Source organism: Sturnira hondurensis, unplaced genomic scaffold (genome assembly GCF_014824575.4).
Source record: "Sturnira hondurensis isolate 20B ecotype Veracruz unplaced genomic scaffold, ASM1482457v3 Scaffold0002840, whole genome shotgun sequence".
Taxonomy (NCBI): Eukaryota; Metazoa; Chordata; class Mammalia; order Chiroptera; family Phyllostomidae; genus Sturnira; species Sturnira hondurensis.
The window spans coordinates 26911157-26938355 of record NW_028075471.1 but is presented as its reverse complement, the minus strand read 5'-3'; the positions used below and the strand labels follow the sequence as shown (position 1 = coordinate 26938355).

Sequence of the window (27199 nt, the reverse complement as noted above, 5' to 3'; positions counted from 1 at the left end):
GCCGGGTGAGTCAGCTTTTAACAGGAGGAATGTAGCAAATAGGAATTCTCATTTTTGAAATTCAAACTATGTTATTATTGAGTTGATGAAGTAAAAAATTTCAGTGAAATACATGGAGCCAATATCACAATATCACAAGGTTGGTTCATCAAACGGCAACGCCCAGGAGTTGCATCTGTCAGGGCATGGTCAAGGTCACTGCAGGTGCTACCCAGCCAACATCTGGCTCATACAGGAAGTTGAGCAGTCTCTCCCGTTTTTGCTCCATTAATGAAAGGTGAGTTGCTTCTCTCTTCCTCAACTGTTTAATTTTTTTAAAAGATTTTATTTATTTATTTATCTTTAGAGGGGAAGGAAAGAGGGAGAGAAACATCAATGTATGGTTGCCTTTTGTGCGTCCCCTGCTGGTAGTTAGCCTGCAAGGAACTGGCCTGCAACCCAGGTATGTGCCCTGACTGGGAATTGAACCACGATCGTCTGGTTCGTAGGCCCACGCTCAATCCACTGAGCCACGCCAGCCAGGGCTTCCCCAACTGTTTTAATTTATGCAGATAAACCTCTCTGGAACTTATCATTTATACAAAGGAATAGAGAGGGAAAGACTCTAAAACTTGGTTAAAATTTTGAAGGGGTACACATGTTTCAGCAAATGAAAACAGAAATTAGTTAAGGGATAACTGGACAAAATGAGATCATTCTCTAACTTAATTCCCATGAACGGGTAAGGTGAGATAATGTGTAAAGTAAAGAACTGCTTTTCAAATTGTTCCCCCCTTTACATCACTTTACACAAGAGACATAAGAAATCTTAGACACAGCTAGTTTTGAGGGCGACAAAACTCATTTTTCAGAGGACAGTAACTACCTCACTCGTGCCAGCACGCAGCCCATGGAGCGACCGCGCTGGGGCGCAGCCTCTGCGCTCAGGCATGGGTCTGGTGCTCAGCGTGCCCAGGTTCTTTGGAAATGCTTGTCAGTCGTATTTACCTCTGACTCTGGGTAACTTTCCCTCGTAGAAACATTTTTGGGAAACAGTTTAAGGTTTGTACTTCCCCTAAAAATTCAGCGGAATCCTGCTGATCAGTCTCCTGAAAACTCGCGTGAGCAGTCTCTCCTCCTCTGTGAGCTGGCTGGTGCGCAGGCCGCTGCAGGGGTCCACGCAGAGTCCGGTGCAGCTGCGTCTGCAAGGGTGCTGGTCAGTAGATGAGCTCCCTCAGCTCCTGGTCGGTCAGTTCGTTCACCTCCATGATCTTCTCCAAGTGTTCCAGGTACCGGCCCTGGTCCTGCAGGAAGTGGGGGACCCGCATGTTCTCAGTGACTGCCAGTCCTTTTAAGCGATCCACGTCTTCGTACGAGACCTGAGAAAGGGAGGCTAGTTCAGTTTTAAGTGTAACTGCCAGTTACATTTGCAAGAGCAATTTCTTCCCTGGGTAGTGAGTGAAACCTTAAGTATGTGGGCTGTTTTTCAAATTACTTTAATACCTGCAGAACAGCGAAAATAAGTGACTTTGTTCTCTTTACTGTGTTAAATAAGAATGTACTTATTTGCCCCTTCATACTATGACCATATTTTTTAAAAAGATCAAAAGTCAATATTTGATTTCTTAGACCTACTCAGTTTGTCTAAAAATGATACTACACTTAATATACATGTTCGAGACTCTAAACCTTAGTAAATCTCCTGACTAAACCATATAAAAGAGTCAAGAAAATATCTCAAATATAAATACCACATTAATCAATAAGAAAAATCTGGCCAATTATGTATTGGATTCCTATTTCTATTTAATTTTAAAATATAATGATTTATGTTAAATTCTCTTGCTTTTGTTTTGAAGTTTTGTAAGTATTTTAAAAATTGCTATCTCCTTCATTTGCTTGTGCAAGAACTCAACTTTGACAAGTATTTATATGACATTTAGAGGTGAAACTTTTTAAGTTCTATAAATTATCTTTGCAATGTTAAATTCTGAAGTATGGCTGACTTTTTTTTCTTTAAGAGTTTATTTATTTACTTTTAGAGATTGGGGAAGGGAGGTAGGAAGGGGAGGGAGAAAGGGAGAGAGAGAAACATCAGTGTGTGAGAGATACATTGACAGGTTGCCTTGCTCCCAACTGAAGACATGGCCTGCAACCCAGGCATGTGCCCTGACCAGGAACCGAACCGGTGACCTTTCCATTTGCAGGCTGGGGTTCAATCCACTGAGCCACACCAGCCAGGGCATGGCTAACTTTAAACACTATTGTTTTCTCATCAATATTCTTCCTGGTTCAGTAGAAAGAGTTTAAGAAATCATGTTTACATTATATCTGCATTTTATTAAGTGTTTTAATTATTATTAAAATTATTTGTTTTACTGAGTATTTACACAACTAAGTATAATGAAAATAGGTTTGTGTTTTCAGCGGTGTGGTTAATGCTTCTCCAACCATCCTCCGTCTGTCACAGGAGAGTAGGAGCAGACAGAGCCATGCTCTGTCACAGCGGGGAGACGCACATGGGCGTGGGGACAAAGGGGTGAAAGGACCCTGGTGATGAGAATGCACATGCCCTCACAATTCAGAACACAAACAGTCCGCTCCCTGAAAAGGTCTCGAAGCATCAGCGCCCAGTAACAATGAGCACGCCTAGTGCCCACATCTTATTTTCTAAATACCGTTTCCAACCAAAAGGAATCGAGGCTTCTGAGAAGTATGATCTAATCTCAGATTTGGGTAGGAAAAGTATAAGATGAGCTCAGAACATTTTATACTTTTTCTAAACCACAGGGGAAGCCACTGGAAGAGCTCCACAAAACAGAATAAGTGCACAGGAATAGCACAAAACAAGGGGAGGGAAATGTAACAGAATTCAATGACCTCCATTTTGCCATCACCAGTGCGGGAAATGATCTGCGCAAAGGTCGTCGGTGGGTATTGACACCATTCCTGGGAAGGTCAAGAAACATTCACAGGCATCACCCCACAGGTTACTTATTGATTCAATCGGGAGAGTGTCTTTACACTGGGGCAACCTGGCAGTGGTAACTAAATCACCCAGATGGTCCAACTCAGCGTGACCAGTAACGAGGGCAATGACATCGTGCGCTTTCTACTGCGATCCAATGGGGAATGCACAACTCTCTGATGTGAGGTTCTCGGCAAATGGTTAACCTGACTCTAACTACAGGAAAGCAATCTGATATCCAGATTGTAGGAATTTTCAGGAAAAACTGTCCTGGATTCTTAAAAATGTCATGAAAAACAAATAGACTAGGGCAGGGGGCTATTATAGACTCAAAGCAATTAAACACTTGAAACAATAAAATACAGAAGAAAATAAAGGTACTAACTTATGGACTGCTCTCTGAGGGGTTTTTGTGAACTTACCCAAAGGCAAGGGAAATAAAGGCAAAAATAAATGAATGGGACTACATCAGACTAAAGTCTCCTGCACAGCAAAAGAAACCATCAACAGAACAAACAGGCAACCAACCAAATGGGAGAAGGTGTTTGCAAACAAGACCTCCAGTAAGGAGCTAGTACGCAAAATATAGAAAGAACTAATAAAATTCAACAACAAAACAGCAAAGAATCCGATCACAAAATAGGCAAAGGAACTGAATGGACACTTCCCCAAGGAAGACATGCAGATGGCCAGCAGATGTACAAGGAGATGCTCAACTTCACTACCTAAAAGGGAAAAGCAAATCCAAGGGAGGTACCGCCTCCCACCTGCCAGAATGGCTGCTGTCAGTGAGACGAGAAACAGGACGTGAGGGAGCAGGTGTGGAGAAGAGGGAGCCCTCGCAGGCTGCTGGTGGGGGCCTGAACTGGCGCAGCCCCTGTGGAGAGCAGTGTGAGGGCCCCTCGAAAATTAAGATAGAACTACCACGTGATGCAGCAATCTCTCCTTTGAATAGCTACACCAAAAATTTGAACACACATATAAAAATGTGTGTACCTCTATGTCCACCGCAGCGTTATTCACAACAGCCGAGGCATGGAAACGACCCGCGTTTGCTCCGAGAGATGACTGGATAAAGAAGAGGTGGCACATGTATAAAATGGGATACGCTCGGCCGTACAAAAAGATGAAATATTGCTGTTTGCAAGAACATGGGGGGATCTTGGGAGTACAATGCTAAGTAAAGTAAGTCAGATGGAGAAGGACAAGAACCATAAGGTGTCACTCACATGTGGGGCATAAATGAATGAACAAACCAAACAAACTCAGACATAGACAACAGTACGTTAGTGCCTTCCCAACAGTACAACAGATGGGAAGGGGGTTCTGGGGAGGATGGGGTGGGGGTAAAGGGGGCCGAGTACATGGTGATGGAAGGGGGTAGGTAGGCTTTGGGTGGTGAGCACCCAATGGAGTATACAGATGTTGTCATAGAAAGTTGTGCACCTGAAGGTCATATAGTGTCATTCACCAATGTCCTCCCAATATATGTAATTAAAACATAAAGTGGCACTGGGAAAAGGGGAAATCGTATGGTCACATGAGCACAGCAGAGACATGCTGATGTATTGGGGGGGGTGTTATAGCTATAGAGTACTTTAAAATGCTTCAGACAGAAACGGCTGTATAGGAAAATAAAAGTATGTAATATGGTCCCAGTTTCTATTCCCTTCTTCACCTCTCACAGTCCACAAAGAAATACTGCAGTTTCCTTAGTTTCTGTGATGGAACCACATTGCTTCCCCCCGTCATCTCATGAAGGACACTCCTCCAGTCACAGCCACAGCAGCCTGAACCCAAGTTGGGGGGAGGCTGCCCCAGGCCTGCACCCCACCTGACTCACCTTCCCCAGGGCGGTCAGCAGGGGGAAGTTGATGGTCCGCCGGTGCCGCAGGATCCGCAAGATGCCGTCCAAGTACACCTGGTCTTTACTGAAACACCCTGGAGGGACCGCAACAGTGTTTACTCTCCGAGGTTCGGAAGAATCACCAAGAATTAGACACTAACCCATCCCCTTTCCTATAGTCCTGTGATGAAAAAGCAATACTCCAATTTGCCGTGTTTATTTTTATTTAATTACTATATCCTCATAACATAAAATGTAAGGTCTTTGGAAGTACCAGGATAATATGCAGACCAGTAGCTTCCCTTTAAGAGTCTTGCTCTGGCCAGCATGGCTCAGTTGGTGGGGCATCACATTGCAAACTGAAAGGTCACCAGTTGGGCTCCCGATCAGGGCACGGGCCTGGCTTTTGGGCTCTGTGCTCTGCTCCCTGTCAAGGTGCGGGCAGAAGGTAGAAGGTAACCAATCGCTGTTTCACTCCCCTCTTTCTCCCTCCCTTCCCCTCTCTCTTAATTTTTAAAATATTTTTTTGAAAAAGAATTCCTTATTCCCATATCCCCACTCACAGTAATTAAAATAGCATTTTTTCCTACTCGTAAAGAAACACTGGTAATTTAAACTGTGTGACTGCTTATGAAGACAACAGGCACCGTGACTGTGCTCCTTGCCTCTCTTTGCTTTAGAAAAATAAAACTGACAAGGTGCCAGAGATGCCCAGTGGAATTAACGGACTCAGGCTAGGGTCGCTGATGGACGCAAACACCATTACATAAAACTGTTGGAAAACGGTATTTTCACAGCAACTGTCGCCTCACAGATTATTTAATAATTAAAAGGGGGCGGAAAATAACACTTTCACAGAGAACAGCGCTCACAGCCCCCACCTGCAAGGAGAGGCAGTGTGAGCATCTCTAACAGCTGCCCTCGGGGGGCTCCTGACAGGGTCCAACACCACACGTGTAATTTTCTTTTACAAACGTCCACCCTGAGTCTAATGGTGAGGCACCCAGATGGTGGGCTCCCTTTAACAACACTGGCCTGGACCTTTTCAAAACAAGTCACTGTCATGAAAACCAAAGAGGTGGGAAGATGCCCCGTATTAACAGGGACTAAGGAGCCACAACCAAGGAAAGTAATGCGTGCACCGTGGCTGGACATAGATTTCCTTTAAACAGTCACAGAGGACATTCTGTAGCAGCTGGGGAAGCCTAGCTATTGCAGGTGTATTGACGGACGTTGCCAAATTAATGCTCACTTTTTTAAGTGTGATAATGATACTGTGTTGGGGAGAATTTTTTTCCGCAAGAGATGGATGCTTAAGATTTTAGGAATCAAATGTCAAGTGTACAATTTACTTGTAAAAAATCACAGAGCATTACATCAAGAAAGTGAACATATGACCCACAGAAGTGGGAGAAAATATTTGTAAACCATGTACCTGACAAGAGACCCATATCTAGAATATACAAAGAACTCTAAAACCCAATAGCAAAAAGAAAACCAATTTAAAAATGAGCAAAAGACCTGAACAGTTGTGCGAAGGTGATACACAAACAGCCAATAAGCGCATTACAAGCTGCTTGACTTAAGCCCAAAAAGGAAACAGGAGCTGAGGGGGCTGTGGCGACACTGGCGCCTCACGCTGCTGGGGGGATGGGAAGCGGGCGGCCGCGTCGGGAAACAGGCTGGCGGCTCCAGGGGTTAAACACGAGCTACCGTTTGGCCCAGCAGTTCCGCTCCTAGGCATTTACCCAAGAGAACGAAAACCTAAACCAGCACACAACTGTTCATAGCAGCATTATTCATAATAGTCAAAGTATAGAAACAACCCAAATTTCCATAAATGGGTAAATGGATAAATAACATTGTTAGACCCACGCAACTGAACATTATTCAGGAATAAAAAGTACTGAAATACTAATACCTGCTACAATGTGGGTGAAACTTTGAAATGTGCTAAGTGAAAGAAGCCAGTCACAGAGAATGACATATTATCTGGTTCTCTTTATGTGAAATGTCCAAAATGGTCAAACCTATGAAAGTATATTAACAGTTACTCAGAGCTGGGGAGAGGGAATGCAGAATGACTATTATGGGGTGCAGATTTCTCTCTGGGGTGACGAAAATGTTCTGGAATTAGAACTTAGTGATGGCTGCCTGACTTTATGAATATTCAAAAAACCGCCGAGCCTCACATTTCAAATGGGCGAATCGTATGTCACATGAGTGATATCTCGGTAAAGCTGTTTTTAAAGCCAGAGAAAGAAGCAATAAATGGCAACATGTTAGCAACTGGTGAATCTAGAAGAAGGATAGGTGAGTGTTCATTCAATCTTTATTTCTGTATTTGTCCGTTTGAAATTTTTCCAAATGAGATGGGAAAAATAACGCTAACAAAATGTGGTTTGGGAAAATCAGCGCTGACCTTAAGTAATGGACGTCTCATTTTTCATAAGTAAATGCTTGAAGAATCAGAATGTAATCCAAATCAACAGACAACCACCCATAAAGTCAGAAGACCTCACTCGGGGGACACCCACCTGGTTGGGAAGTGTCGGTCCAGCCCCTCTTGGCTCGAACACAGTAATCCCACCTGGTGTTGGGGTCCTTGACGAACTTCCCGATGTCCTCAAAGAGCTCGCAGAACGACATCCGGCCGGCCTGGTACACGGTGTAGTAGAGGAGGGCCGCTCTCCACAGAAAGGGGTCCTTTCGGAACAGGACGCTGTGGATGCTCGCCAGGCCCTCCTCTGTGGGGTTGTTCGGCTTCAGCTCGTGCTTTCGGCGGCCAGTCCAGCTGTTCCACGGCTGCTGCAGGTTGTTGATCCCTCGAAAGTAATGTGTGCCTATCGAGGGAAGAGGCACGTGAAGATGGGAAAGGCCACTCTTGTTTCCTTTCCCCCAAAAGATCCCACCGAGAGTTCGAAAACCAAGGCTTTCAGTTTGAAGGTCTGTCTTCTGAAGGCTCACATGTCTCAACAGAAGTATGACTTCTACAGCAGCTTTTTTTTTTAAATGAAAGAATCATAGACTTGACATTGGAAAAGAATCTCAGAGATCATGTAGTTCAATTCCTTCAATTTAAGGTCAAGGGCCTGAAACCCCCAGGGTTAAATGAGTGTTTAAGGTTAATACAACTACCTAGTACCCTAAAAATCTAACTTGAAATGAGACATCGCTCATTGTAGCTTTAGTTCAAGGGAAACCTAACAACTTGATTACTTTTTGCCAAACACTACTAAGAAAAACCCATTATAAAAGAACATTTCTGTGAAGCTGATTTCAGCTGACTGACCAATGAACAGCGGAGAAGGGTTGCCCCTACCTATTTCATGCCTCAGCATTCCCTCCAGCCAATGCTCGCGTGCCGTGGAGACGTTGATGGTCAGCGTCGGACACCCATTGACCACCGTCATTGAGGCTCGGGACAGCAGGTCCTCAGTGAGGTGGACTACGATCTAAGGGCAACAGGAAATAAACATATACATATGCACACACACACACACATAAACACATAAACACACACAAAAAATGCAAAGGTAAGAGACATCAATGGCCCCATAAATGGACACTTTTTCTTCTGTTTACACTACCCTGAATCTCCCAGAAATCAAGATGAAGAACCAAAGGCCGACACCTTGACCCTCTGATTCTGAGCTGGTGGGAACACCTGGGCCTCGATGGGACGAAAGCAAAGCAGGCAGCTCTGCTGAGAAGGCACAGAGTGCTAACTGGCCTCCGCTATGCACTGGCCCCGGCCAGAACGGTGCCCAGGAAGGTGCCCAGCAGTAAGCTGGCCTCTGCTTTTTTTCTAGACTGATCCCACAACCCAGCTGCTAAGAAGAAGGGCCGCTGGAGCAATCGCCAACTTACAACTTCCCGCAAGCTATACAGCAATGGCAGTGAAAAAGGAACTCAACCCAACTCAATGCAATGGACAATGAGATGCAGAGTACTCGGTCAGGAATCTGGGTGGCCTGTTTAAGGCGCTAACCACGGTTGGAGAAACGAACCCAGACAGCACGTGGCCCTGCAGAGGGTCTGTGCACCCCAGCTGAGCCTGCACGCCCTCCTGGGTCGTACCTCGCCCATGCAGCCTTCTTTCATCATGTACTTCCTGACGTGGCTCCAGATCCGTGGTTTCGACAGCAGGCTGCCACCCGTGGCCTGTTCGAATTTTTCATAACTCCCGTATTTCTGCAAAGTCAGTTCCATAATATTGATGGACTATAAAAGAGATTAACAAAAGCAAAGTCTCCTATTACTTTGAGATGTGCAATAAGCCTGTTATATTCTTATTTGTCATGACTCGTTTCTGCGCTTACTAATTTCCAAATGAAAATGCAGCCGATGCCCCACCACTGTGCAGTCTCCTGCTGCGGGACCGATGGCACATGACCGCGGCCAGCTGTCCACCCAAGACCTCTGTACACACGTGTCCATGGCAGCCGCGTTCATAAAGGCCAAAGAGAAGAAACCACCCAAATGCCTATCAACCGGTCAACAGACACACAAAGTGCAACATATACACACACGGAATGTTATTCAACAATCAAAAGCACTGATGCGTGCTACAGTATAAATGAATCTTGGGGACACTGTGCTAAGTAAAAGCAGCTTGTTATCAAGGACCACATGTTAGGTGGCTCCATGTATCTGAAGTTCCCAGAAGAGACAAATCCACGGAAGAAGAGACCACAGACTGGGGGTGGCCTAGGGCTGGGAGGATGGGGGCAACGGTGAGTCTTGCCAGTGGGTGTAGGGTTTCTTCTTGGGGTGACATCCCTGCATTCGACAGTGGTGTTGTTTGTATAATTTGGAACACACTGACAACCACCATTGCACGTTTTTGGTTGGGTGAGCTGCAGGGCATGTGAATTTTGTCTTCATGAAGCTCTCATTTAAATCGGAGTAGTGTCACACAGCACTACGTGACACTTAAACCGCTGACCCAGACAGTGAGGAATCTCTACATACAGTGCTCAGCACTGTCTTGGGTGAAACCAACTTTTGGAAGAACCTCAGCACTCTGCTGCCAGGTCTGCTCTCGGTCTACTTGCGGGTTCAGTTCACTGTTCAGCATTTGGAAATCTGACCGTCCCTCATGAGCCACCTCAAGAGTCATGTGCTAAAAAAACAATCTCTCGTCTCAACTGTGGGCTCCACCCCGTGGAAGGTGGCATGCAATGGGGACACCAGCAGGTCAGGAGGCGGGTGAGGTGGGGGCGAGACCAGAAGTCAGAAGATCCGGGTTCACGTCAGTGCCCTGCCGCGTACTGACCGTGAGATCTTAGGCATGTCATTTGTCCTTCTCGGGTTTAGTTTCTTCACTAGCAAAGTGGAGATGGAAATCTTTGCCCTACTTACCTCGCAGGGTTGTTGTGAGGACAAAATTACATGTAATGACAGAGAAAGGGGGGGGAGGGGGGCAGAGAGAGACTGAATGCACTTTGTAATTATTCCCCATATCACTGTGTACAGTATTTAAGTTTTAACAGGATTAAACGCTGGGCTCTAATTTCAGAATTGAAGACAGTTGGTCTGACCCCCACCCAATCCCAACCCTCCCTTCCTTCCTCCCCTTTGTGGCAGACTCTGCCATCTAGACCTGCCCCACCCCCACAATATGGCATGACCCTCGGAGATCACTCCACCCTGAGGCAACACAAGGGAGTCTTTATATTCCAATCTTTATATTTCACTGTGCTGACCCCCCAAAACATATATGCAGGCTGAACATGACCCTTGGGCCACAAGCCTGAATCTGTTGTGTATAGAGTATTTGGCTAAATTTCTAAAGTCCCATCAATGAGGACCCTTTATTCACCCATCCCTCCATTTCCATGGCTGCCTTCCACTCATGGCCACTTCTGCTCACTTTCACGTTGTAGAATCTAAGTCCAGCCATCAGACTGGCGGAGAGGGCGTACGAATCGACAGTGTTTATTAGCAGTGCTCTTGGAGGTGGAGTCAGGTGTTGAGCTCACAGAGAAGGTAAATACAAGCGGGGACTTGAGGAAACAGAGGGCATTCCAGGCAGAAAGGAGCAATATTGTCCAAAGCTTATGCTGAACGCAAAACAAAGAAAGTGTAATACGGGTTTCCAGGGCCGGACAGGCATGGGGACTCACTCATTTATTGCCAGGGACTGAGCCAGATTCAGGGACTAGCTGCAATAAATTACACATTGTCAACAAGGTCAGTCTAGCGGTGGAGATAAAGAAATAAGGATGGTCACAGCATCGTACATGCTGTGACAGGTCACCTGCATGAGACGCTGTGCGAGTACAGAGCTGACTTTGGAAATACAAGCGAGCGCCAGAGCACAGAAGAGGACAGGCCCACAGGCCACAAAGCCAAGCGTGTTGGGCTGTACTCAATCGCCAGGAGCCCTGCAGCTTCAGGAAGGGAAGGGCTGCGATCAGATTTGCACCTGAGAGAGCAACCCCAGCAGTGTGGAGCGCAGGGGAGACTGAAGCAAGAGTACGTCCACCAATAACTCAGTTTTCTATAAAACAGACTGCATACTATGACCAGATCGTAATTAAAGAACAAAAATATTTCAAAAAATTGTATTCTACGTAAGCAGAACCCAGGAAATGAACAAACCCAAGACATCAAGTGGGCCTTCAATGAAGGAACAAGAGAAGCAACTCAGGGCACAGGGACATGTCACCTGCAGCCCCTCCTCCCCTTCTTAGTGTCTGCGCCCTCAGGCCGAGGGCAGACTGACGAAAGCGAGAGGGACTTGGCCACCAGGACAGGACATTTATAAAGTAGCTTACGCTGCACAGTCCTCCTTCCCCAGCTACAAGAACTAGAGCTGATATTCAAGCTGCTTTGTAGGAAACACCCTGTTCAGATAAGAACCTGAGAATGCACTTAGGCAAGTTTTCAAAGACACATCCACAAAGTGTCCTTTCAAGGAGTCATCAAGGTCGCGCCTCCTTCCCAGGACAGCAGACAATCTGATGGAGTGTCTCCATTCTGACTGTAAGAAAATCTTCCTTGCTAGTCAGGTGAAGAAATCACCCCAGTTCTCCAATCTAATACACAAAATTACTTTGGAATGTACTAAACTCAAAATAATCTTTTGAAAAATTTTATCTTCAGGATATCTGTGAAAGGTTTGATTTTGCTAAGCAGAAAACTGTCACCTAGGGAGAGACAGAATTTAAAGAAGGCTGGATTTGTCCTTTCTTTTTTAAAGGTGTTATTTATTTATTTTTAGAAGGAGGGCAAGGGAGGAGAAACACGGAGAGAAACGTTGATGGGTTGCCTCTCACAACCCAGGCATGTGCCCTGATGGGGAATCAAACCAGCGACCTTTCGGTTTCCAGGCTGGCACTCAATCCACTGAGGGCTACCAGCCACAGTTGTCTTGCTCGGTATTGTTTGGACAACTTGAGGTCTACCAAGATAAAATACCACCAATGCTAGCACAACTGAAAATTAGCCTTAAATTTTACATCAAGACATCCTGCTATCACCGAAGGAATCAGATTTCCAATTAAGCTGTTTCTATCAAAAATGAAAAATGAACATATCTTGCTTTGGAATACAACACAATTTTATGTATTTATTATGCATGTTTTAATACAAGTTACCTATTCCACTTACGCTATAAACTCTAAAAGCAGGACACTGTTTTCTGAGGACCGTATTTCAAAATCATTGTTATGCTAATCATTGGTCCCAATAAAGCAGAATTTACATTGAACAGACCTAGTGAATCAGAGGTGGCAAACTGGCGACCCAAGGCAGGAAGGTGGCCCACCCAGAGGTTTGCTTTGCTCTGGACAGCCTTTGTTAGTTTAGCTGAATTAGCCGACCACATTTACAAACTGGAAGGCTTCCTACGAAATTCAGGTGCTCACTTTTATCCCTCACATCATGAAGACAGACCCCAGTGGTCGCTAATTAACTGCTGTCTGGTTTCCAGTTTGCAACTGTGCCCAGCCAGCTCTCTGTGATCACTGATGATCCCTGCTCAGGTCCTTACAAGCATCTGAGTTTGTGACCCCTCAGGTACCTTAATTGTATACCTGCTGACTAGGTAAACAAAAACCAGAATGTATTTCCTAACATAATGAAGTCGGTCCACCTAGGTAGTACTTCGAACACCTGAACTCTGCAAATGAAAGCACCGTGCCACGCCATAGAGTGTGGTTCTCTCGCTGTTTCAGTGCAGGAAAGGGCCGCTGCCAAAGTCAGGGTCCTGTCCTTCCCTCGGTTTAAAGAAAGGTTTCTGTGAGTTCACAGTAACTCTACCAAGTTACCCTTGCTGGTGTGGAACCTCTGACCTCCATTAGCTTTAAGCAATAAAGAAAAGTTCAGGACGCTATTGTTACAGGAACACAGCCTTTTTATTTCAGCTGGGTGCTGCAGACTATTAATACTGAGCACTCCCCTCACTCTTAACTGACCTGGATGTGGTGGAAATGGCCTTGTTGAGACATCAAACACCCTGAAAACGTGAGCTGTTTCCTGCAGCCTTCCTTCTCAGCCCGCAGCGTCACTCCCCTGTTCTGCCCAGGGGCCTATCTTTTTAGAAGGCATCAAGAATATGTTGCTCTTAAAGTTTTATTATTAAGACAGTATGATTGGATCCCATATGATTATGGCATTTTTGTATTTTATAAAAATACTTCATTGTGTTTGAGGTATCAAATTTTTGCAGCCATACCGTTTTCCCCCACGTCTGCATGTCTGTGACCCGCCGCCCCCCCCCACCCCCCGTCTTCCTCCACACTGACCGCCTCAGCACCAACCCCTCATCTTTCCTAACTGCACCTCCGCCCTCCCCACCCCACCCCCCGCCACAGTGATGCCTGGAACCAAACCACAGGTTCAGAAAGTTCCCTTCTTTATGAATCGATTCAGTGGTTTATTTTCACGTGGGTGTTCGATATTAAACAGCACCTCCCCCACAATCTCCTTTCCATGTCACTGTGGCGGTGTTTCTCTGCTGCTGTGTCTGCCTCCATCACTGCGTTTACTGCTCACTGCTGACCCCAGCGACTTCCTTCTGGCTGGCAGGGCCCTTGTGACAGGGGTTCTGGGAGGGAGTAATCCGAGGTACTCCAGGCAGACGTTTCCTTGCACTACTGTGGGCAATCGAAAGCTAAGTGTGTTGGCAAATGACGCTTATTTTGGAAGCTACAGTCTTAGAATAGGATGACACTGGATATATTACACTTCACTGTAGAAGGAATTTTTTTAAGTGATTTTCTTTCCTTTTTTTAAAAGATTTTACTTATTTATCTTTAGAGGGGAAGGGAAAGACAGAAGAGAAACATCAATGTATGGTTGCTTCTCATGCATCCCCTGCCGGGAACTGGCCTGCAACCCAGGCATGTGCCCTGACTGGGAATCGAACCACAAGCGTCTGGTTCGCAGGCCCATGCTCAATCCACTGAGCTACACCAGCCAGGGCTTTGAAAGTGATTTTCAATTATCTTGTTTCATCTGAAGATACCTAAGTAATTTTGTCTCACCCACTTGCAAATTCTGGATTGAGTACACGCCCCGTGAGGCATAGTGGAAACCTCTCTCAGCAGGCAGGGGTTGGGGTAGGATTCCCCACTGCAAAGGATTGGTGGATAAATCTCAGCCACTTCTTTCAGCACGAAGGAGGGAAACAAGCAGCGTTTTAATAATTATCATACATTTTAAGTAAGTCCTTGTTCAATCGTAATTACCACCAAAAAGAGTCACAAAATAATTGCCAGATCAGAATAAAAAATAATAGCTGACTTTTTAAATTAATGTTTAGCACAATCTCAGAACATTTAAATAAAAAGTGATTGCCCATTTAAAAAAAGAGATGGAGTAGGTTTCTTCTAGCAAAGGGAAACTAATAACAGCATTAAAATTACTTTAATATTAAAATAAACTTTAACCATGGTTTAAAAAGACTGGTCACCTTCCATGTCATTTATAATAACACCAAATCTGCTGGCCACAAACCCAAAGAACTCACTGTAGCAAAACCGCTGAAACAGGGCACACCACACAGCACACAGAGCCACGCAGAGTTGCCCAGCTGCCCCACGGACGTCAGTCCTGACAGGGCCACGGTGGACCCCATGCACTGTATCACAAAGCCTGTACAAAGTTGATGGAACCGAATGCAGTCTGCCTTTGCAATCTCCACACTGTGCCCTGCAGGTAAACACCAGTTGATATCTTCTCAAAACAGCAAGCAGATTCTGAGGTCTATTGAACAAAACTACGTGTTGTGTGTCTATACTGAGCAATCTGGACAGTGTATCTCATATCGCTCATATATGATTTGCTAAACTTAAAGATAACTTCTAACTTTTCATTATTTTCTTCTTTAAATGAGTGCCTAAATATTTGCTTGATGATTAACTATGTTAAGAAAGCACTAAAAGTTCATGGGCTGTTGGGAACCACTCTGCCTGGTTTCAGGAATTATAACTACCCCCTGTGGCTAAGGATGAGTGAGTGACCTCTGGAATGTGAGCCACAGGAGACAAAGCTTGTCTCTGGTAGCGAACACTGCCTCAGTTTCCTCTCCCTGCCCCAAAGCATGGTTGGAAGTCATAGGTAAGACTCCCCACAGCGAGGGGCAACCTAAGCCAGACTGGATCACTTGGGAGGCCATCATGGAAGGACTCAGGGGGCTGCAACAAAGAGGGAACAATGGATTTTCCCCACTCCCCGGCTATGTGACATAGCCTGAGTCCCCATGTCCTCTGGGAGAAGTGGTTCCTGGCTCTATTCCACTTAAGCCTGAAAACCTGATGGGGAGGGGTGCAGCTCCTTGCCTTGCTAGAGCTGTATCTGGGGAGAAATCTGGCATCAGAAAGAATTCCTAAAAATCCTGTGAAACCTGCTTTGCTAAGAGTGTTTTCATTCACGTGTTAAGAGCCTGAGCAGGAAATGAGTATGTCTCCCAAAGTTTCTGCAACCCCTGTCCTGACAGACTCTGACTCAGACTAAGCCCTCAGATTTCTCTGAAATGTTACCTACTCTTTGATCCTTGCTGCCCTGTATTCCTGTGTATTACAACGCAATAAAAGCCCCTGGAGGAAGGGGCTCCTGGCCTTTTTCCTCTGAGAAACTGGCCACCTCTCCTATGTCTTGGTAGTGTCTACTCTCATCCGTGGTGGATTGGGGGACATGAGGGCAAAGTCGCCCTCCACAATGGGCAAGTATCAAGCCTTAGTCCCCAAAATGCCCGTGGGGGGCTGAAGTGAGCTGGAGATGCAAAACCGGGAGACGCGCCCCAGGAGGCGCTCAGAGCCACGTGGAGTGGCCACACATCTGGACTCCTGAGTGCAAGCCTGGAGCCAGGCCCTGAAGCATTTTTCCTAACAAGCTGTCTTCCTGCCACAAAGTCTCAAAAGCAGACTCTTTACAGAGTTTGGTTAATGCAAAGCAGTTTACCAAAGGCTATGCCACTTACCCGGAAATTTCTTGTCACCTGTAGACATGTCCTGGGTGGAGTTAACTATAATGTGTAAACAATTAGAGTATTTTAAAATATTTTAAAATATTTTTTCTTTTGATATGATTGCAAATAATGGCTTTAGCTATAGAAACACACGATACCAGTGTGGAAGCAGCATTTTACCTGCTTAAGAAACCGGTCGGATACGTTGCTGTGCTTGGCTAACACGCTGGGCAGAGAAGGGTTAGCATATTCGAACTGGGGATTGTAGGTGTAGTCAGACTTGAAGAATCTCAGCTTTTCCTTCTCCAGATTGGTGGGCTTTATAGCAGTCAGTATACAAAATTTCTTTCCAGAAAAGTCATCTCCTTTTTCAAAACTCCTAGACAGCTGAGGCTGCGGCTGCAGCTTTGGCTTTAGAAGAGTGGAGAAATGGCGTCGCTTGACCTTGGGTTTCGGTGGCAGTACTATGCTGTTCCCTGTAACAGAAATAGCATGCGTGAACTTCGTAGGAGTTGACACTGGACTAGTGACAAAAACCGCAGGCTGCCTCTCTAGGCAGTACCAGGTGCCACCGCTTATCCCAGGCACTGGGGTTTTCATCTTGCGAAGATCTTTACTACGAGAAGAACCGGGAGACTTGCTGGGCTTTCTACATCGTTTGGAGCACGTCGATGAAGGCTGCTTTTGTGAGTGATGCTTCTTCTCCTCTTTGCTCTGTAGGAGGACATTGTAACTGCTGGTTCCAGTGGTGAAAATGTCCTTTAGTATTCCGGGAGGCAAATGTGGGCTGCTTTTTTTGCTGTCAGTGATCAACGGCTCTTCTGCATGTAGAACGGACTTCTTAGCCAGTTCTTGCTCGGGCCAGTGAAGCTTCTCTGTGTTAGTAAACAAAATCAAAACAAAATAAAAGGATACCAGATGAAGCAAATTGATTATTATAAGTATTCTGGAGGTTGTGTGAACTTGATAATTTTGCAACGATCTTTAGAAAAGACATTTTAAGTATTAAAAGGATATATTATGAAACTTTGGGCATGCTAAACTTGGTCACTTCTTTTTGGGTGTTTAAATGCTAAATTACCTACAAGAGTCCACAGTTTCAAGCCATTTAGATGACCAAAGTTTAATATAGATGTGAGATAATACACATAAATAATCTAAATACTCAATTCTACCAAAGAATGCGGATTTCATAAAAGGACACAGTTTCCAACATCAAAGTAAATGTTATTACCAATGTCAAAGTAGAATCCAAGGCACTTTCAAAGCCAATACAGCCTTGAAACCTAATGGTTTATATAAAGTGACCATCGGTAAAGGAAGGTTAACACTGCCTTATTGATCTGAAAAGCCACTTTTAATACAAAATAAATAATATGTGTCTGTTCAAGAATAATTTAGTAATACCACTCAATATTAATTGGTTAATCTTCTTAATTCTAGACTATAGGTTAAGGTTAAAGAAAGTCAAGGTATTTTTCTTGCCATGTCTGAAAAAAAAATTACTATTACATAGATACCAATATATCAAATAGCAAATTAAGGAGAGGTCAACTTTGTCTTTAGGTCTCACATGTGGTTTAAAGAAATAAGGATCACTTGATATGTTGCTCCTCTTGTGCTGCTTTGAGACCCGATTTGCATTCTTTCATTCCACAAACACACGGAATACTACTAACTAGGCAGAAGGCTCTGAGAAACATCTGCACCAATACATTGTTCTTGCCTTCAGCCAGCTTCTAATCTGGCTCCGAAGGCAAGGCAGTTCTATGAAGCTCTAAATACCACTACAAGGGTACAGCAGTAAGAAGTTTAAATATGAAAGACAGAAGTTATAACTGAGACTTCAGAGAAGGATGAGAGCAATCTGAAGAGGAACAGGGGAGGAGACTTTGGGTAGACCCCTAAGAGCTTTTGGATTCAATTCCAAATTCACCAAGTGTCTGAGTTTGCCTTAAATCCTGCTCATCTGAGCTTGACTCCAGCTAGGTCCTATGTAGAACTCTGACTAAGTAGGCTCATAAATCTATTCTGAATTCTTTCTGCAAATGCAACAAATCATGATTCTCAACCAGCTCTCTTTTCCAACTCTTATGGACCATTATGCCTCAGGCCCTCAACCTTCGGCTCCTACTACTGAGGCAAGTTCAATGCTAGCTGAGTTGGATGAGTGCCTGCCTTGCCAAGAAAGAGACAATTTATTTTAATTTAATTTTTTGAAAATTATTTATCCACATACATTTGTCATTCAAGATTACAAGTTCAGGGATCCTTCCTACAATAAGGAATAATAAATAATAACAGCAACAAGAGAAGCCACCATTTGTTGACACACTTACATGAGTTTGGGATTTCACCCAAAACTGTGTTATATCACTTACACCTCAGAGATGCTAAGTAATTGGCTCCAGGATATAGGGCAAGCAAGTGCTGAACAGCAAACTATAGTTTGAATGCAGGTGTGTCTGGTTACGAAGTCCACCCTCATTTTCCTAGGTGTGGTCATTCAGTCAGTCGCCAACAGACATTCAGTGTTAAACCAGCTACGTGCATGGTTACGTCAGCTACGTGCAGCTACGTCCAGAACAGGCAACCCAGTAAGACATGGTGGTCTGAGTAACTGATGTAGGAAGATAGGTACCAGGACCATGTTTGATTCTCCTCTTTTTTTAACATTTGGCATCGTACCTGGTAGACATTCCGTGAATGTACACTGAGTGAACGGCACGACCTTATGCCACTCTCCAGCCACTGTGGATGACCAGGGTTAGTAGTGCTGGGACCACTTTATATTTATATGAGGAGATCACCACACATGCAGAGCTGTAAAGGGGAAGACCCTCAATCCACAGTTCTCAACCAGAGGCAAACCTCCACCACAGGGGACAACTGGCAGTGTCTGCAGACATGCTGGTGTCACCACCAGGGAGCGCTCCTGCGGGCATCTTGTGGGGAGAGGTCAGAGATGATGTCAGACACCCTTCGATGCACAGGGCAGCTCCCACAACAAAAGCATCCATCTAAAATAGTGCCAAGGGAGAGAGCCCTGTTCCAAATGTAGGTCTGCAAAGCCCAGAAGTCACAGGGCTTAGGCTAAAGAGACAGTCCCAGGTTGGAAATGACTAATAATAATCTATGTATCTAAGGTACTGAAAAGTCCTTCTAGTTAACATTTCCTAGGCCAACATGTGAAACTTGAATTCTGGTGTCTAAAAGATGATGTAACTTGCAGGGTTAAATAAACTGGCTACTACCTATCCCCGTTGAGAGGTGAGAAGTAGGAGCTAGACTGCACAGGGTCAGGTTGAAGGCTGACTGCACAAAGAAGCCATTCAGTGCAAGTTAAAGACCAGCCAAACACAGAACAAACAAAACTTTCACTGTGGGTGGGCAGGTGGGTCCCAGTTCCTCGGGGTGGCAGAGGCAGTGGTGCCGACTGATAGGGCTGGGGCTGGATGAACACAGGCTGGGGCTCCAGAACTCAGGCTGCGGCCCAGGTGCCCATGAACAACGTCAGCATCCAGAAAAGACCAGAGGTGGCAGTGAGAGGAAGGCCGAGATGCACTCGGAAAGGGAAAGAGAAAGAGCAGGAGAACTGACATAAGAACAGGGTGTCGCAAACCTACAGGAGGCGGGTGAGGGCTAGGCTCGCCCAGGGAGGTAAGAGGAGGTCCCCAGGTTTTCCCCCTGGGTCTTCACAAGGAAGCGCAGGGAAATGACCACAAATTCATGTCAACAAATAAGAAAGACTACCCTGAGGAATTCCTAGTTTTCACGGTTTGTTACCAATTGTGTTGATTTTTTAAAATGAACATTCAATGGAAAAATGCTTTCTTTGGTTCCCAAGACTCAGTAGCTCTATGACCAAAGTGACCTCACAGAGCTCTTCTGTTCTGTCATTAAGCGCCAGTGACCTCTAAACTCATCACTGTGCCCCACCAGGACAAGCCACACTTCAGGACAGTTTCAGAAAGTCTGACACCATCTGCCAAGACCCTGGAGGAGGGGGTTGGGCAGGGAGAGAGGTGACAGCTTGTGACAGAGCCCGCCCCCCAGGGGGTGCCACCTGCACTTCAGCTCACTGGCTCATCATCCACCTGGGGGCTCGGCCTCAGTCCCTCCACAGCTCCGTCCACCTGCAGGGGGTCAAGTGTGGGAGGGCCCGCCACGCTGCTTCCTCCAACAAATGCCTGCTGCTTCCTCCAACAAATGCCTCGGCTGCCAGAGGCTGCTGTCCCCTGAGGCCTGCAAACTCGGGGCTCCTTCAAATACGCACACGGGAAGGGTGTTAATTCATCCCCAGTCGTCACACTAATGTTATTTTCAGTTATATGAAAAGAAGTAGAAAGCCTGAAAGTTATTTTGTGATTTTTAAATACTACTGTTTAAGATAAAATGGCTTTTAAGCCTGTATAAAAACATAAGCAAAGCCCAGTAAAGAAGGTCTCACTGAAGAACATCCTGAACAAATTAAAGCTTTTTTAAACATAGGTACCAGGACCATGTTTGATTCTCCTTTTTTTAACATTTGGCATCGTACCTGGTAGACATTCGGTGAATGTACACTGAGAATGGCACGACCTTATGCCACTCTCCAGCCACTGTGGATGACCAGCGTTAGTAGGAATGATTCGGGGTCATTTGTGGGACCATTTTATATTTATATGAGGAGATCACCACACATGCAGAGCTGTAGACATACAGTATGTAGACATACCGAGTAGACTTCGTTGGGGGAAGTGTAACTCATTTTCTCTCAGAAAAGTAATAAGGTAACAAAAATCATACTTTCTCATATTAAAAGTCACTATATAATGTGATATTTGAGCCATCAGCAAGCCGCTTCATTGGAGCCTTGGAGTAAATGAACATGACTTGCTAATCAAAGAAATTATTCACCCCAAGGTGATTACCCATGCTGAGGCAGACAGGGGGAAATATTACATTAAAACTGATACTCAGAATGGTCCCGCAACTGGGTGAGCAGGCTGAAATTACCACCACAATGGAGGCTCCGTCTGTACCTGGCACAGGAGCCGAGGGCAGCAGGACGCCTGGCTCCTGTCCCCCCTCTTTCAATGACCTCTCTGTAAGAGGAGCCCAATCGCTGGGCCCATCAGGCCTCCAGCTCTGGGGCTGAAGGAATGGGGAGCAGGGAGCACTGCGCCCGAAACTCTCAGCGTTTCACCGTGGTGAATAGGGGAGGTTTCACAGAAGTCACAGGTCCCGGGCTGAAAGAAAGATTACATCACCAGAAACAAAACCGAGTGGAAAATACCATTCAACCCGTTTTGACCCACAAGGTGGCGATTTTATGTGGTTCGCTAACACTTATGAAACCTGAGAACCTGGGGTTACTTTACACCAAAGACAACAGGTTGCTTGATTACAAACGGAAGAAAAGTCAGAACAAAATTATCCCTGAAGAAGATACTTTTATCAAGAGTAGTTCATCATCTCTTAAAACTCCAATGACATAATCTCAATCAGCAGTAGAAAGGATGACTAAATTGTGGTGTATTTCTACAATAGAATAGTGCATTGCAACGAAAAAGAACAAACTGAGGTTGCAAGCAACAATCAAGATGAATCTCACAGACAATACTGAACAAATAAAACCACATCAAAAGAGTACATACCATATAATCCCATTTATATGTAGTTCCAAAACAGGTAAAATTGATGCATGGTATTAGAAGCCAGAGTAGGGGTCGTCTCTGAGTGAGGGGTTGTAACCTTGGAGGAGGTCCCAGGGTGAGTGCTGGAGATGTCCCCCCTCTTGTTCCGGGAGTGGTTACATACAGACCGATTCATCAGGCTAGCCATTTAAGACTGGTGTGCCTTAATAGATGGGAGTTACACCTCAATTTTTTAAAATGGCTTATAAAAAATTAGTATCTTCGAAAACAGATTGCCCACTGTCTGCCTTATAATAGATAAACTATTAATTTATCATCTCTAAATTCAGCAGTCCCCCACTACAGTTTCTCAACTGTAAGCTACAAAACAAGAGATGGACAGATTCTGCTATTGTAACTCAGGAAGGGAGAAACACAGCTGTATTTCAGGGTTCCTAAAAATGCCATGGTCCCAGCTAGGAGTACCTCAGTGTTGCTCTATCGGTAACACTGATTCTTCACAATGTGACACAGTTGGGTTTTGGTCAGAAACTACTGAGTGGCCTTTTGTACAGTTAGAAACATGCAGGGCATTCTGTAATGCCAGAAAGCAATGCCAGCATTAAATGCTGTCTAAAACAAGGCTGCATGTCCCAGAGAACATACTTCCCCATGGTTTTCCGTTTAGGATGAAAACAGAATCATGTACCCGAGGTCCCTTGGAGCTGGTCTCTCTGCCTCTCTGGCTGCATCCCGCACAGTGTTCCCAGGGCCAGTCCGCTTGCTCATGCTTCCCTTCACTTCTCAGTCCCTCACATGTCCCACTCCCCAGGCAGTGGGAGCCCCTCTTTGCACTGGCCCCTTGTTTGGTGAGTTCCTCCCTCCCTTCTCTTTCAGACTCATTCCCACTCATCCTTCCGTTCAACCATCCCTTGTTCAGGAAACCTTTTCTGGGAGGCTCTGGAAAGCACTTGCCATGGCCGCCGTCTTCCCTCTGCTGGTAGGATGGCCTCCCCCCACCCTGAAAATATGTGGCTCAGTACGGGAGAGTGCGGTGGCTGCTTCTGCTCACTGCTCTGCTCACGAAAAGATGGCCAGAGGGTAGCAAAGGGAAGAGAATAACTGAGAGGAGAGAAAGAACACAAGATCTGGATGCTGAGGACTGAGAAGCAAATCATACCAGGTCGGCACAAAAAAACGGACAAGTGGTGATGCTGAAAAGAAGCTTTAATTGTGGAGGGGCTTCTACGGTTGCGGGGCAGGCAGGGCTCTGTGCACAGGTGTCTCCACCCTGCAGGGCCAAGCCCCGACCTCAAGGAGGCTTTGGTCTCAGTGTTTTTAAACATTTGCCTTTGATACAAAGGAGCTTCATTACGCAACGACTCGTCAATCATTTCTTATATCGCATACAAAAAAATGGGCAGTAAGAAATCATCAGTTAACATAATCTTACATGGCTTCTGACAGCACTTTGCTACTTGTTCAATGAGCTAGGTGTCGCCTTTTCTGTTTTGAAAACAATAATGTTAGAGTGAAGTATGACCCTTCCAGACCAAAGTTCATAGACTTGCTTGGGGTACAGACTTAAAAAACACCAACTTGAGTACCACTACCAGATCATGTACCACGGCCGTCAAGTGAGACCTTCCTGCCAAGCTGCATGGCCTCAGTCAGTACACGGTCCCTGCGGCCATGCTGAGGCTTCCCAGAGGTTGAGAACGTGGGCGTGGACGTGGGTTCCTCTGCTCTGAACCTTGACTACCTATCCGTAGCTGTGACCTTAACGAAGTTATTGCACTTCGTTGTGCTGGGTTTTCTTCTCTATAAAAGGGGATAATAAACTGCACATGTCATATTATTGGTGCAAGGAACAAAGCGGTGATCACACGTGCAGTTGCTGAGAAGAGTGCTGGTTTGTATGACAGAGATCAGCCTGCGTTAATGATGGGTCACCACTGACTTCAATGCTGTATTCGGATCCCACGAATTTATATTTATTTATATTACATGAAATAATATAAATGGAAAAATACTTAGAGTCATTTCATTTAGATTTCCAAGGTAAATTTAACACTAAGTAATTAATTCTACATTCTAGAACCAATATTTTGTGGTTTTAGTATAATAAACTGTCTTCTTTAAAAAAGACATGGAGAGGCACAGAAACCCTTTCTGACTTGATTTCATTTTAACAGCATGTATAGCACACACATTCTCCACATGTTAGTTCTCCGGTCGGCAGTCACACCAGGATGTCATATTCACATTATATTAAATCATGACCAATAAGTCAAAAGTAGGTAAGATACTATATAGGAAGTCATTTCAGAAACACTTAATTGCTTCAGTCCCGAAATTTTAAAAATAATCAGTTTCCTCTATATTTATAGTTATTTTAAAGCTGAAAAAAGAAACCCCACATTTCCATCAGCACTCTCACCACAAATACCTACGGTTTTCTGCTAACCAGGAGAACAGGGGCTTCTTCGGCATCGATGAATAGTGAGGGAATAGTGCGGGGGGAGGCATGTTTTCAGCTAAATTCTCTCCATAAAGCTCTGGCCATACAAATCGGACTTTTGAATAAGGCAACAAAATGCTGGGCGTGGGGTGCTAAAACTACCACCTTAACTAGTCAAGCAGTATGCAAGAGAAATGGAAAAACTATACTGAAAAGCAACTGGGTCGATTATTTTTAAAGAAGTTGTTCATGTGAGGTTTGAATTGCCTCAAATTCCTATTTGAAACTTTAACAAACTAGGGATTCACTGCCAAATTGCCTATCTCAAGGTAGTCAGCATGCAGAGTTAGATTGATATGCATATTGCCATTAAATTATGGGAAGGGAGTTGAAGCAAGAGGACTGTGTTTACTATTTTATCAAGTATCTCTCTTCAAACTTCCGATTCTGCATATTACACAAAAACAGGAGGTCCACAATGCATTGCTGACTAGTTGGTCAGAACATTCACTTTCTAATACTATCATACTTGTATTCTCTCTCCAGGATGATGGTTACACTTTGGGGAAAGTATTTTAATTAATTTTACTTCTAACTCATTATCTAATAATCTTCATTTGATAGAATCTAACTATGTTAAGGCCACGGTTCTCAAATGTGGAGGTGGTGGTAGTGTAATTTTGTGCTGCAGGGGACATCTGACAAAGTCTGAAGACAGTTTTGGTTGTCACCCTGAGCTGAAGGAGGGTACTGATCTGGGCATGTAGTGGATAGAGGCCAGGGTTGCTGCTGAACGTTCTACAACACACGAGACAGGCCCCCACAACAACTATCATTAATTCAATGTTTCTAGTGCCAAGGCTGGGAGACACCTGCTGTAAGACAAGAGGATGGTATGGTATTTTAAAGTAACTTTCAAATTTTTCATTGTCTTTTAAGATGAGAATAGCATTTACAAGAAGTCACATTTTAAAAAATCTAATGCCAGTTTCAGTTGCCTCTTAGATCCTGTAACTAGTCGTCTATGCTTTCTGTCAACAACGAAATATCACAGCAATGTTATGACTGAATAAAATTGGCTCCATATTTTGTTTATGGAACATGAATTAGAATAGTATAAAATTGGGATCATAAATATTTGGAAAGGAACTTAGTTTTACAATTTAAAAATTCACAGAAAAATGGTCTGTTAGGTACGGTAATGCCTTAAAGTGAAAAATCCTGGCCTTATTTTGACACTGGTGTTAGAATTAGGCATTTCCTTTTCCTCTGTTCTTCATCTTACTTCTGGACTACCACAGGCCCTGTTTGCAGAAATGTTATACAGAATCAAATGCTTGGAATGTGGCCTAGAAAGTCATTCTAATATTGTATAAGATAATTTTAAAAGATTAATAGCCATCGTTATTTTTTTTTAAATAAAGAAGGCAAGTAAACTTTCTTACCTGGGGTCTGAATACCCATTTTTTACACTGGGCACAATACATAACAAAGTGACCTGTTAAAAATAGAAACTCAAAACGCCCTACTGACGTTTTGATAAAAGCACAAACACAAATAAGCAGTATAAATACCGATATAGAGATGTGTTCTTTTGGTTAGCTCTGATTTTGTGAATACTAGAAAATTAGATCCTGAAACATTATAATGTCTAACTACATACCTATATGTTTTGAAACAGAATTTAACAATGTGTGTGAGACTGTACATTTATAGGGCCAGTAATCTGTGTGTTAGAAGTCCTTTCACTGGATTCCACCGTAAGTGCTTACTGATTAATAGGCTACAAAAGGAAAGGAGGCCGATTTTCCCCACCAGCACAGGTTCCCCGAGCACCTCCGTCCCTGCAGGGTTCCTGGCGACCGGTTAAAAGCCCGCGTCTACCGTTACCGCGGCCCTGGCCGTCGGGACCCCAGCCCTCCCCGCCGCACCCGCTGCAAGCTGCCGGGCAGATCTGGGCCGCCCCTGCCAGCCTAGGAGCCAGCCCTTGCCGGCAACTCACCGGTCACGCGAATGGACTCCAGCATCGTCCCGCCGACGCTGCGGGCGGTGAGCTCCGCGGGCGCCGGGGTCGAGAGCCGGGCGGGCGGCCTCCAGCCCGGGCCTGAGAGACGAGGGCGCTAGGGAGGGTGCTGTCAGCGACCTTGGGCTGGATAAGGCGGGTAAGGACAGACGGAGAAGTGCGGACAGAGCACGAAGAGCAGCGCTCGCTCCGGCAAACAGGAGACTAAAGGTGCACACCGCAGCCCTACCGAGGGTAGCAGAGTTTAGAACCGGCGGCTGTGACGTTGCCGCTCCTCTGTTGCTAGGAAACGCTCCTCGCGTCCGCAGGCGCTGCGCTTCCCGGAGCTTGAGAGCCGCTAGGGGCGCTCAAGGGGCCAGACTCACAGAAAGAGAAAAGTGGGGACTGCAACTCCCGGCGTGCACAGCGCAGGCCGGTCCCTCGAGGACTAATGGGCGGGGCCACGGAACCCCTGGGGTCTCCGTCGACCTACGCATTTTGACTGACAATCCACACCCGTTTGTGCGCTGTTCAAGGGGGCTCAACTGGGCAGTACCTTCGCAAGAGAGAGGAGTTGTGGTAGGTAGCTCAGCCCCAGCTGCGAACTGCAAAGCCCGTCTCTGCCGTCGTCTAGTTAACTTAGAAGGTGCACGGAAGCCCAAACAACTTGAGGTTGAACTGGTGATAACGCCTTCATTAGTTGAGGAAGCCCAAGTACACTTACCATTTGTGTACCCCACCATAATATCCTTAATACTAAAATACACATTTTAATTAATGACTGTGTAACTGATCGGGCTGTTGTTTTTCAGTTGATTATTCCGTGGGAAATGTAGAGACATAATCTCAGGAAGCTTCTAGTCTAGAAGGAGCTCATAACACAGCTTTGGTGCTGTCAGGTTCGAA

The 27199-nt window shown here is 45.1% G+C and overlaps 1 protein-coding gene across 2 annotated transcripts; it reads right to left on the bottom strand.

Annotated features, from left to right (window-relative positions):
* Positions 1–542: 542 nt before the first annotated feature.
* On the bottom strand, positions 543–26580 carry MATCAP2 (microtubule associated tyrosine carboxypeptidase 2). Of its 2 annotated transcripts, XM_037041140.1 has the most exons (7): positions 26294–26580; positions 16393–17087; positions 8874–9017; positions 8116–8248; positions 7331–7636; positions 4791–4888; positions 543–1358 (listed from the first exon to the last, which is right to left on the bottom strand). In XM_037041140.1, the coding sequence occupies exons 1-7, from the start codon at positions 26316–26318 to the stop codon at positions 1197–1199; spliced, it is 1563 nt and encodes a 520-aa protein (XP_036897035.1). In that variant the 5' UTR covers positions 26319–26580; the 3' UTR covers positions 543–1196. The 2 variants fall into 2 exon arrangements, with proteins under 2 accessions (XP_036897035.1, XP_036897036.1); XM_037041141.1 differs by lacking the exon at positions 16393–17087.
* Positions 26581–27199: the final 619 nt, after the last annotated feature.

What these genes read in the sequence shown, in the direction of transcription:
- MATCAP2 (XM_037041140.1), bottom strand. Translation starts at nt 26,318, where the DNA reads ATGCTGGAGTCCATTCGCGTGACCG. An exon ending in CCGACCGGTTTCTTAAGCAG is followed by an intron (nt 9,018 to 16,392) that starts GTAAAATGCTGC and finishes TCTCTTTTATAG; the next exon opens with TCCATCAATATTATGGAACT. An exon ending in AAGAAGGCTGCATGGGCGAG is followed by an intron (nt 8,249 to 8,873) that starts GTACGACCCAGG and finishes TGTTGCCCTTAG; the next exon opens with ATCGTAGTCCACCTCACTGA.